Below are 12,428 nucleotides of genomic sequence, written 5' to 3'. Positions count from 1 at the left end.
CAAAAAAAACAAAAACTCCAGCCACAGAAATGCTGACACGTGGATGCCTATTGGTCCCGGTTGGTGCCACCAACCGGGACCAAAGGGTCTCCTGCCTGGGCTTCGCGCACAGGCCACGTGGAGGCCCATCAGTCCCGGTTCTGGATTGAACCGGGACTAAAGGGACAGGGCATTAGTACCGACACTTTAGTCCCGGTTCAGGAACCGGGACTAAAGGTCCTTACGAACCGGGACAACAGGCCCTTTTTCTACCAGTGTTTGTGCAGGAGATGTAGAGCTATGGCTTACATAAATGATTAAGTTCAAGCCCATCATCAGAAATTAAAATTGGTGTTTCACAAGGGTTATCAGTTCTTGATTATTACAAAGGCTATAAGCTTCTGGGTTACAAAAATCCCAGATTACAATGAATGCGCATTAAGTCGCCATTGGTCGAGAGCCACTGAGTATTTAACTCTGGATTTACTTGTCAATAGACAAGATCTTGTGATTGTTTTCATATCAGATTATATTATTCTAATATTTAATAGCCAAACATGGCTGGATTTCTCATTATGGTTGTTATAACCAGTATTAAATGACTGAGGTTTTCCAATCGGGTTATAATATTCAAACCTTTAATAGCCAAACCTAACTGGATTTTCATTATGGTATTAAATGATTGGGGTTTTCAAAAGCCGCTTCAAAGCAATGGCTATTATTTCTTCATCCAAGAGTACCGGTTCACAACAGAGAGCATGGCTCAATATTGATATTCAAAGGCTTTCAGCAACATCATCCGGACGATGGATATGGTTTTATTTAGTCCCGAGTCGCTGCAGGCATACGACCCGGCACTTGGGGGCTACATTATTCAAATCAAGATTATATCAAGTATGCAAGTCCCATGTCACTGCAAGCATGCACCATGGCACTTGGGGGCTAATGCAAAGTCATTTTAACTCACCTCATTGAAGACCCGACCCATCACATAGTGATGAGCTAGCCCTTGGGGGCTACACATTGCTGCTCAAAATCCACAAAATCAGATCTACAATCCTGCTCATTATTGCATAATGACCCGGCACTTGGGATCTACACATGGGAACTTCAAAATGTGCAGTTTATGATTGGCGACTTACATGAACAATCCGGATTTCTCCAAAGTTGCAGCATTTATATCAAAGCAAGTCTTAAGCTATCACTACATTCTCCTCTTAAGACTTGAGGGCTACATGTGATATGCATATAAGGGAGAAACATCTTCAAATTCTCAGTTTTGAGCAAACCAGGTATCATATTCTTATTGGAGGAATTTGCAAAGTTTATTTCTTCCAAGCTATTCATAGAAAGGCTTGGAGAGCCAACTCCACGATTGGAAGCTATATTTACATAAGCAAGCACCAAGTCGCCATAAGATTGACCCGGCGTCAACAACAATCATGACCCGATTTTATCAGCTTTCATAACCTGGCAGTTTTGGTGATTACAACTCGACAAGTTCTAAATTTTTGCTGAACATCAGATGAATATTTGAAGACCAATATTTTTGTCAAGTCAGAGCATTGGAGGCCGAATCAAAAAGATTATTTTTTACAATATTTTTCTACAAGAGACCAATGTCAGCAAATTGACTATGAAGCTGGCCTATTGATTCGGACTTTTCAGAAGAAGTGCCTGATTTTTTGCATTGGCAAAGTTTGAACATATCTGCTAAAGGAGATTTACTATGAGATCATGGACACATATCAAGAAGGAAATGACAAGGACTTAAGGATGATCAGGTGTCGGCTCAGAATATTTTTAACCCAGAGCACAACCTATCAAATTTGTTCTTGTGTTTATTTGCAGAATCAATTTAACATGGATAAATCCAAATTAAACGGGGGGCTAATGTTGGGGATATACCCCACGGTATGACCCGGCTGGGTATATGACCCGACCGAGACTTGGTGCTTCATCGATAACCCGCCAGAAGACTGACGACTTTCTGATGACCCCAACGGCGGGTCAGATAGATGACAAGGCCCAAGGCCCAGAAGGCCGGCTCATGTTATGAACTTATGATAGGCCGGCTTAAGAGGAAAGGCATAAGGAATATTCCCTTACAAAGGAAGCAAGACTAGGACTCCACTTATAATAGAGTAATCATAATCCTACTAGGACTAGTCATATAACCCGCCCCTTCAACTTATATAAGGAGGGGAGGGGCACCCCAAGAGGGACAAGTTTAGACAGACAAGTCAATAGCTCTTGAGAGAGAGGTAGCCAAAGAGCACCCTTGTAATCGTGAGCACCATGATCAATATCAATGAAGCAGGATGTAGGCTTGTACCTCCACCGTGAGGGGCCGAACCTGGGTAAAAAAAAACCCGCATCTCTCGTCCCACTCAACCCCTCTCAAGCTACTACGTAGATACGTTGGCCTCACGACTAAGTCCGCACACTAGGACATCTGTCGTGACAAAACCACGACACTCTTGCTGGAGCTTCAGAAGATGGAGAGGTCGATGAACTAACCCCATGATGTGGAGCTGCTTCTTCGTCCTCCTATTGCTTGTGTCTGTCTCCGCCTACACATGTTGCTGCTCAATCTACTACTGCTCCATCTGGGGCGCCTCCACCTGCACCTGTTGCTCCATCTGCGGTGGCTCCATCTCCATCAGAGGAGCGAGGGGCAGCACTGGCACGCGCTTAGTCCAGGCAGAGTTTGTCACGATTTTGGTACATGTACCAACGTGCCCTCCGGTATGGACCTGGGGAATCCCTGGCCTTCCCCATTGCCCAGACCAGATTCTCGACCAGTGGGCGGTGGAGGTATGGCAATCAGGCGTACATCTCATGGTTGGCGTCCGCTCTCACTGCGCACGCATGATTCTTGAGGATTGCTGCATTGGCGTACCAGGTGCTCACCCCGCACGCGTAGGAGAGCTTGATGTTGTCGTCGTCGAGGATCTCCTGTAGCGCTTGGTCCCATCCGAGGCCAAATGTCATGGCGCGCGATGGAGGTTTTCTTTGGTTTGGGTGCGAAGGAGGAAGTTGGATGGAGAAGAGCGATGAATAGGAGATATGGAGAGTAGTAGTTATCTGTGCAAGGAGGGTGAATGTGAATAAATGCACTGTGTGTGTAGATACTGGGGTTTTCTGGAGAAGAATCGAACAGGCACAGTCAATCATCAAACTACTGTCACGTTTTTTTAGAAAAAATCGAGCGAGGAACGAGGAGAGCTCGACCTAGCAGCCTAGCACAGCAAACGATCCAACATGCCTAGCCCAACCCAGCAAACGATAGAACGCGCGCAATCCAGCCCAACCCAGTAGCTTCTTCCCGAGCTAAAAAAGAAGACAGCCGTTAACGGCACGCCGTCCACCAATGTCGGCCAGCGCGCGATCAGCCACGTCAAAACTAGCTCAGAAAACGGATCAGTGTTTTTTGCCACTGTCGAAATTACGGTGCGGTGCAAAGTGACACGTTTTGTAAATTGGTGGTTTTCCAAGAGCTATGACGCGAAAGTGGTGGTTCTATGCATTTTACTTCTCTAGTTATGAGAAGGAAAGTAGTTGTAGCTATACCTAGATTCTACCCTGGTTAGTACTAAAGATTTTAGTTACAGCGTAGTTAGATCTGTTGGTCCAATTCCCCTCTTTAAACCCAATATTTATGTTAGTCCTAAATCCCCAATGTATAATGATGATTAACTCTTATCTAATCCTCACTTCACTAATGCTTGCTATAAAACTGCGGTGATAGTGTATTCGAGCCTTAAGTATTTTATTTGCCGTATGGCATGTTATTATTCTCTTCATGTTTCTAGCTTTTTGTTGGTGTTCTTGTTGTGGTGAAAGTGATTTGTGCTTCTTAGTGAGAAAGGAATGATTGGAATTGAGAAAGCACCTATGGTTAATGGAACTGTTGCTTTGTTTTGTAGCTTGCTGGCTCCTTACTCTAGTTCTAGTTCTGCTCCTCCCCTCCATGTCAGCGTGCCAGTTATGGCCTCAGGTCATCATCTCCTTTGATTTGTTCTTGGCTTTTGCTATTGTGGTTAGAGAGGTAAAGGCAGTAGGGGGAAGACAATCTTGCTCTTGCTCTAGCTATTTTGGAGCAGAGTGTCGATGGTGTCAATGCCTTGGTCTACTTACTCTCCTCCTTTTATCTATTGTCTAGCAAGTGGCTGCCCATCCTTCCTCTACTGCTCTCTCTTGCGTGTTAGGTTCTGATTGGATGGAGATTGCAGCCCATACATAGACCAACTGATGACTAATTGACTGCTAATCCAGTGTGCACGTATTATTGTGGTCAAGTGTGTCTCTCAGGTGCCACACATTTGTTCGTCTGACCCACGTGTATTATGGTGAGGTTACATGTAGTAAGATTGTTGTATCAATACTGATGTTGTAATATACTAGGACAAATGCCCGTGCGTTGCACCGGGCTAGAAATGAAATATAACCTGCTCCACGTGTCATTATGCAACATTTTTAATCCAATTTTTACAAATGTATAAATAAGATTACACTAAGTACTCCCTCTGTAAACTAATATAAGAGCATTTAGATCACTAACTTAGTAATCTAAACGCTCTTATATTAGTTTATGGAGGGAGTATTTTTTTTACGATGAAATTTGGGCGTACCCTAACAATGTTCATCATTACTTATTTCAGCTCCGCACTTTCATTTCATTTGAAAAACACAAATGTTTTTACAACTTTGTTTTTTGTTGTTCAGAAAAACATGAATTTTTTTTTACTTTCATAAGGTGTTTTTTTAATCGAGAATATTTTTTAAAATGGTATCATTTTTATGGCGATGTTATTTTTTTTTTGAATATTATATTTTATTTGTAATTTTTTTACACTATTTTTTGGGCTTTGTCCATTCACATTTGGCCTACATATTAAGTCCAGCCTAAACTGCACCGACGCCAGCTGAGCTCCTCATCTCGTCTCCGCTCCGACCGGCTCTCTTGGCCTCTCCATGGGTTCTAGAAAAAACAGTGAAAGCCCCAAAACACAAAAGCACTCACATCTAGCGACATGAAGCAATACACGTCCCTTCCCTTCTCTCTAGCAAGTAGTAGTGGTTACTAAACAAAATCTAACAATCGAACACTGTATAAATTGCTACGGCAACCAAGTATAATCAATCAGAAACACGAATAGCAGCAGGGTCTCGATCCCTCTCACTTTCTCTCTACTTCTTTCTTAATTCTCTGCCAAAACAACACGCAGCAACAGCAGCATATGCAAGCACATAGTAGCAGCCTCCTCTCAATTTCTCTCAATGGGTTCTAGAAACATTCCATGGCAGTAACTCTTGTATGTAATCTTATGTAACTTCTGTTCCATTTGTTGTTCATAGAACCCAATAAAGGTCCCGTAAATGTACGCACGACAACAGCTGGCTTGTTTTTTTATAGTATGTATTACTGGACATTTCTACTGACGCTAGTACATAGCCTTGTTCTAACTTTGCATCAGTGTTGCTCTACTGTATAAAAATGATATCGTAAATGTACGCAATAAAGGTCCCGTAAATGTACGCAAGACAACAGCTGGCTTGTTTTTGCATCCATAGATTTCTGAGCGAACTTGGATCAACATAAGGGAATATCAAAATGATATCCGAATTCATGCATTGTTACGGAAAATGAATATAGCCAAAATGGAGAGCCTGCACATAGCTCATTATGCCAAAAAGGATCTATAGAAGTACAGTACGTAAGCCATGGATCGTAGCAAGAGCAGGTACCTGAAAATACATGAACTTAGAAAAAAGATCATGCACACCCGTCCATATGCAGGAGACGACTATAAAAACATGCAAGGAAATTTTTCAAGGTATATGTACAAAATTAGTTTGTGCCCCTTACTACATTAGTAAATGAATCAACTTCCCCCACAAAAAAAGTAAATGAATCAACTTCTTGCGATAACCAATAACATTTTAGGGAACTATCTCTTTGCTTGATAACCACTATCAACATGTACATAACTTCAATATTTTATCACAGGGTATCAGACACTCAGATACATCAGTTCGAAATCAGTTGAACATGAGAAATATTTGTGCAGAACACTCATATCAAATTCAGAACAACATACTCAGTTGTATGTCATCTTACTTGCGAAATCATAAATTCAGAACATGGTATCATATTCAGTTTTGCTACTGGGAAAGGCTTGTTACACTTCAGTATGCACAATAGTACATGCTTTAACCTGTCAAATATGTGTTGTCATAAACAAAGAAAAAAATGTATTTGATTTGCCATGGAACTGCTTGAAATTGAAGATATGGATGATGGTGCAGCACACAAATCAAATTAGCATCACAGCTTAAACCGAGGTCTGTTTACGATCAGTCTGAAACTCGACTCGATAGGCTGAATATACACAATGAAACACAAATTTCAGTGAGATTCTCAGATTCACACAGGAAAGTTGCTTGGAACTTTAACTGGAAAAAGGATCAAAGTTGAACATGAACTGGGAAAACATTCTAAAAGTTCAGACTGGGCATGCTAGTCTGCTGCTGTTGAAAACTGCCTGTATAACCAGGACAGAAACAACAACTAAAACAGGGGATTACATCCAGTGATTAGCTTTCATCAAGGGGATAAATACCTCTGGTGTAACCGCTGCAGGCGCCATTGTACGGCTCGACCGATGTTCTTGATAATGTCGAGCTAGATGGGGATGGAGGTGATGGCAATGGACCACAATCTATCTGATTATCTGATTTTGGCACAATCGATTCAAAACACTCAGAAACTGGAGTACATGTTGACATAGTTGGTGACATAGGTGATGGCTGCAGAACACTTGATTCAGTATTTTTTTCTTTTTTTGAAGGTCGGTTATCAAAGTCCTCTTCAATGTTCTGTGTAATATTAAGTTACAGTGCTGTCATCTATTTTCTGCAATCAGAACAAAAATAAAAGGTAAACCTCCAACCATTAGAAGCATCATCTGACAGTAGCTTTGTTTTAAGGAGATGAAAATATTACAATCCAGTATGTAGAAGGCAAAAGTATATAGAGATAAAATTTACCAATACATATGTGCATGTTTAAAAATTCTAGAATGAGAAAGTAAATCATATCAGCAAATGTGGTCTACCACACAGCATAAAGGAACTCTGTTGATTAAGTAGCTATATATGCGCATGTCAAAATATTCTAGGCTGCAAAACCATAAAAACAGGAAAGTTCAAGACACACATTATGATCCATTACATGAGAATTAATATGATCTTTTTGACATTTTATTTATCCTAAATCTTTGTGAGACCCGCGGACTCAGCGCAGAACCTAATTTTTTTCCCTACATTTACATTCTCAAACAGAACTGCATTTTTCTAGTTGTCAAAATACAGTGAGCAGTAATTTTTCGTAAACATCATGCCCTGTTGAATATAATTGAGACCCGTCCATCACTTATTTGTGAACTACTTTTGTTCTGGTCACCTATGTACTGAACTACTAAACACTCCTTACGAATTTACTCTGCTTCTTTCAAGTACAAACAAAATCCATTTATGTAGGAGTGCATGATGCGTTGCTTGTCAGTGAAATATAGTCTACTGTCGGCAATAGCTATATTTGCTGTAGTAAATTGACGATTTGACAAACATATGAGACCCATCAGATGCTTCAAAAGTACCTCAAAGTAGGTCTAGGCGACGGCTGATGGTCTTCCGGCAAAATCGGCGGAGGCGGTGGCAGATTGTCTTGCGGCGAAGTCGATGGAGACGATGGCGGTGAAGTCAAAGGAGACGATGGCTGCGAAGTCGACAAATATAGTATAAGACAATCATAAATTCGGCAAGGAGGAAGATCAGGGAATAGTAATGCGAATTATGCCACTATATATTTGAATTACATGGAGATCAATCACTCCAAAACCAAGTTTTCTGATATACAGACCGTTGTCTAGGCTTATTACATCAAAATGCACAGTTACCTGAAAAAGCAGTCCTATTTGTTCTTAGTTCTTTGAGTTGAACTTTTAGACCTGGCATTTGATTTCTTGCATGGCTGATAACTATGATGATTGTGATTCTTGGCAATTCTAGTTTACTTCTCAGCTTGAAGAATATGCTCTCATCTTTTAAGTATAACCTTAATGTTCCTCACTATGCAATGATCCCAAAATATATACGAAAATGAGCATGTACTTCATGCTCTTCTAAATTTTCTTTCCCTGACAGAAGGGAAAACACCCAGCTTCTATTAGATAAAACAAAGTATTACAAGGTATATATGGAGAAAAGTGTCACAGTAATAGACGCATTGTACATGTACCAGGGCTCACATATGCAAACTAATATGAAGGGGATTCATACCTCCGGTGTAGTTGCCACAGGCAACATTGGACGGCTCAACGGATGTTCATTACTCATCTTAAGGGCCTGAAAAAAAATCAACTCCAAATCAAAATAAGTTTTTTGCAGACAGACATCAGTGTTGACTAAATCATAACTGTCAAAAAAATAGCTGATCATTCTTTTATTCTCTCAAGTGGCACCAGGCACTTAATTCTACTGAAAAATATGCAGATACACACTGGCCACATGCCTAGAGTAGTTAGCTCCACACAAACATTTGCATATAGGTCTTGAGCAACTGTAATGCAGTTTTGACAAATTGAGACATTGATTTAGCACAAAATATGTACATATACTTTATATGGGGCACTTATAAACATGCTACCAGGACAAAAACAAATTAGTTACTAAGCAAAAAACATGGGTCTGTAACCCCAGAAACTACAGAGAGGAAAGTTGTTTACACATCCTAATCCTGTTTTGCTAGGTGCAGCTAGCATATCTATTCTGCAAAGCTAATTCTTAACTGAAGAAAAAGCATAACCTAGGTGCAGCTAGCATATCTATATTCTGCAAAGCTAATTGTTAACTGAAGAAAAAGCATAATCGAGCAAGGGGACAGAAATAATAACTACAACAGGGGAGTCGAAAATATTTTAACATCATAAAAGCATGAAAAAAATATGGTCTTTGAGATCGTCATCTTAGACACACAAATTTATGAGCCATACTGAGATACATAAGCATGATTTATACACAATAGTATCGATGCATGCATGAGCAAAGTAGCTTATGTATGCAGTTCAAATTAAGTGAAGCAAGTTCATACAATAATTAGAAGGTTCAGTACAGTTCTTTGTTTCAAATTGTTTTTCTTGTGATGCGGCAAAGAAATTCTCCTACAGTTGCAAAAATCATTATTCATAGTTAAGACCAACAGTAGCAGGCACAAATTTAGGAAAAATACCACATGAATCTGAATTGAACCGTACATGATTCACAATCGCATCTAGGTACAAAACCAACAGTGGTCCTCCATCTAAGCAATCCACGAGTACACGTTGATCTCAAGATTACTAACTAAAACCAAGTCTCGCAACAGTAAGAGAAGAAGACCATGACCACCAGTATCAAGTGCTGAAGAATCGTATTAGGTGTTTTACAATTACGGATAGTAGAAGAGCAGTGAAGTGGAAGCAAAGAGGCAACCAAAGCTTGCTATTCAGCTCATCTCCAGCAACAGCGGCAGCAGGGTGGCGTCAGTGACGGTCAGGTCAAGTTTTGACGAACTTCAGGCTCTAACGCGCCGTGGCGTAGCTTAGAGGGGATACATACCTCTCGTGTAGCCACCACAGGACTCGGCGGGCGTTCTTGTTCCTCCGGCGAACTCGGCGCTTGTTCCTCCGGCGAACTCGGCGCTTCTTCCTCCAGCGAACTTGGCGGCGACATTGGATGTTTGGTCAAAAATTGCAATTTCGACGGGATGATGGAGATTATAGTCGAAAGGCAAAACCAGATGGAGATTCCGGCCGAGGACCCTTGCTTCTTATAGCAGCCAATCAAATCCGGGTCGGGCACTACATCAATTTGTGTTGGAGAAGGACACGGCCGGCCTCCAATTTTCCATCCAAATCACGACAGGAGCAGCGGAGGTTGAGAAGGATACCACGGAGGAGGCCAGAGAGGACTGGCGGCCGGCGCCGGCGGCCGGCGTACCATCCTCCATGAACGCCCACGGCGTCCGCCTTCTCCTCCGCCTCGGCTGTAGCCGTGCAGCAAGCCCACGGCGTCCGCCTTCTCCTCCGCCTATGGCGTCCGCCTTCTCCTCCGCCACGGCTAGCCGTCCGACGAAGGCGCCGCCCCTCACCTGCTCGTGCTCCGCCGTCGCTGCCTTCGCTGGAAAGGGAGCCGTCGCTGCCGTCGCTGGAAAGGTACGAGTTTTGGATAAGATGAATCAGGGACCGCGGACTGAATATCGAATAAATGTAGGGTCTTTTTTGTAAAACCGAAGCGTTTTCCCATATTCACTAAAGAAAGGACTGCGTGTTTTCAATCCCTGTTTTATTATTAGAGATATATATATATACTAGTAAGTTTGCACGTGCAACGCACGTCTGAACTACCACCAAACAAATACCAAAATAATTGTATAATTTTACATCTTTTTCAATCATTATACAAGTTTTTGAACCAATAATATTAATTGTTGGGCTGAAAAACAAAATAAATCACATTGACGAACTGAACCAATCATCACTATCATTGTAAAGTTCATGCTCTCGGTAGTCCAACAACTCATCCAAAGATGATAACTTAAGGGCTTGTAAAAAAAAATGTAATCTTCATTGCAAGAAAACAGTAATGTTCAAATATACAAAATCTTCCGAACATCAAAAGAGAAAAAATACTACCATATGCTCCATGTATCCATCATTTTTTTTCATGTGTACAGTGATGAACTTCCATAAAACAAAACAAATAAAAAGGAAAACTATCAACCAATAATCAATCAAAAACAGTGCCTGAATTGCAGGGTATAACCTGAGCTTTCCCTTGGTTAGTACCTACAGCTCGGTGAAAGCCACGCTCCATCCAACTAATAAATGAACAAATAAGTATCATCCAAATCTCATGGCTCATTTTTGTGGTGCATTTATAAGCGGAAAACGTTACTTGTACAGCCACTCCTCGGTCTAAAGCAACAAGATGGGGATCAGCGCCACTATAGATCCTCTAAAATGCCACAGACCCAATCTTTAGTTTAGGCTGAGGATACTTGACGTCTCTTTGTTCGGCACCGCTCTGAGCCTTACTGGATTTAGTCCTAAGATCTAAAATTAATAATCCGGGAATAATTCCTATTAGCCTAGCACCAAGAGCAAAGGCATGCGTACGTGAAAATCTTGTGAATGAAATTGATAAACTAATTTGCACCAATTAATGCACGCCATGTCACAAATAAATGGTTAAGTGCCACGTCCAAAAATACCATTTGGTAGAAGTATGCCCCTAACATGAAAACGCAAAAACATTAGATGATATTTCTCCCAAAGCTTTTGCTTGTTTTATGAATAGGAAGTTAAGGATATCTCGAGCATGGTGTTATACCACATCAGAACACATTTTCAAGTGCAATTTGGCACAGTTTTGTGACACCACTCAAACTGAAAGTGTAAGAAAATGTAACCAAAGTACACCACCAATGCACAATTTTCAAGTGCAATTTGGCACAGTTTTTCAAGTATAACTTTTACAACAAACATAAGTGAATCGTCTCAATTTTTGAAATTTAATGATGGCTCGACTAAAAAAGTGCTTCTTGATCTGGGCACCACTTCTCTGAAAAATTTCCTTTCCATTCAGCTAACCATGACATATTTGACTGAACTTGATGTCTGCAAGTAGAAATAAAGTGCATATAGGACTTAACCTTTGTGTTTGCCCTAATAAGATAGCATCATGCATCTGTTCATTTGATCAGCAGAGGGGTGTCCTTGGAGCCTAGAGCACCACGGCTGCAGCACATGTCACTGCACAAATGGAGTAGTGGTGCTGATCAGACAGAAGCATAAGCAAGGTACTGAGAAAGAGGAGGTCGAACTGAGTGAATGACGCAGACATAGAAGGCAGGAATACCTCGACCATCTCCTCCGGAATCCATCTGCCTTCCCACCATGGATCCACGTTCCCACCGTAGTGCCACAGCTGCTGGCGAACGGGCATCGCTGTAGCCGTTGTGCTGCTAATCGATGGCTGACTGGTGGCCCCAACGTCGTCTCCTTCCCTCATGAGGCGTCAGCCGACGGCAACAATGACGTGGCGGCGGGCGGTGGTGAAGCAGCCGGCGGGATCTGCGGCGGGCGGGTCTCGCACGGGGATCCGGCAGAGTTGCGGTGGTCGAGGGAGGCAGCGCAGATCGCGAAACGGTAGGGGGGCTCCGCGCCGCCATGTTGCGGGCGCAGGCGTGACTGTTCGTGGGCAGCGGCGGGTGGGGAGGTGCATGACCAAGCCTGACGAGGCGTGGCGCCTGTTCATCGGCGGGCATGTGTGCACCGCGCCAAGGGTGCTTGTTGGGCGGCGCGGACGGGGTGGCGCGTGCAAGGACGACGATGAGGGCAGTT

The 12,428-nt window shown here is 42.2% G+C and overlaps 1 protein-coding gene across 3 annotated transcripts; it reads right to left on the bottom strand.

Moving 5' to 3' along the window:
* Positions 1-5,558: 5,558 nt before the first annotated feature.
* Positions 5,559-10,225, bottom strand: LOC119284978 (swi5-dependent recombination DNA repair protein 1 homolog). Of its 3 annotated transcripts, none has more exons than XR_005139303.1 (5): positions 9,643-10,225; positions 8,326-8,391; positions 7,644-7,762; positions 6,606-6,898; positions 5,559-5,730 (listed from the first exon to the last, which is right to left on the bottom strand). XR_005139303.1 is itself a non-coding variant. In XM_037564169.1 (4 exons), exons 1-4 carry the CDS (start codon positions 9,754-9,756, stop codon positions 6,892-6,894), a joined length of 306 nt encoding a protein of 101 aa, XP_037420066.1. In that variant the 5' UTR covers positions 9,757-10,225; the 3' UTR covers positions 6,064-6,891. The 3 variants fall into 3 exon arrangements, 1 of the variants encoding a protein (XP_037420066.1); XR_005139304.1 differs by lacking the exon at positions 5,559-5,730 and adding an exon at positions 6,064-6,364; XM_037564169.1 differs by lacking the exon at positions 5,559-5,730 and having other exon boundaries at positions 6,064-6,898.
* Positions 10,226-12,428: the final 2,203 nt, after the last annotated feature.

This window comes from Triticum dicoccoides, chromosome 1A (genome assembly GCF_002162155.2).
Source record: "Triticum dicoccoides isolate Atlit2015 ecotype Zavitan chromosome 1A, WEW_v2.0, whole genome shotgun sequence".
Taxonomy (NCBI): Eukaryota; Viridiplantae; Streptophyta; class Magnoliopsida; order Poales; family Poaceae; genus Triticum; species Triticum dicoccoides.
The sequence above is the reverse complement of the archived record's forward strand: the minus strand, read 5'-3'. Positions and strand labels throughout refer to the sequence as shown.

Bases quoted from the DNA above. Each gene is read 5' to 3' on its own strand.
- LOC119284978 (XM_037564169.1), bottom strand. From the start codon at position 9,756: ATGTCGCCGCCAAGTTCGCTGGAGGAAGAAGCGCCGAGTTCGCCGGAG. The intron at 8,392-9,642 runs GTATGTATCCCC...ATTTTTTTTCAG, and splicing joins CTGTGGTGGCTACACGAGAG to GCCCTTAAGATGAGTAATGA. The intron at 7,763-8,325 runs GTATGAATCCCC...TCGACTTCGCAG, and splicing joins CTGTGGCAACTACACCGGAG to CCATCGTCTCCTTTGACTTC.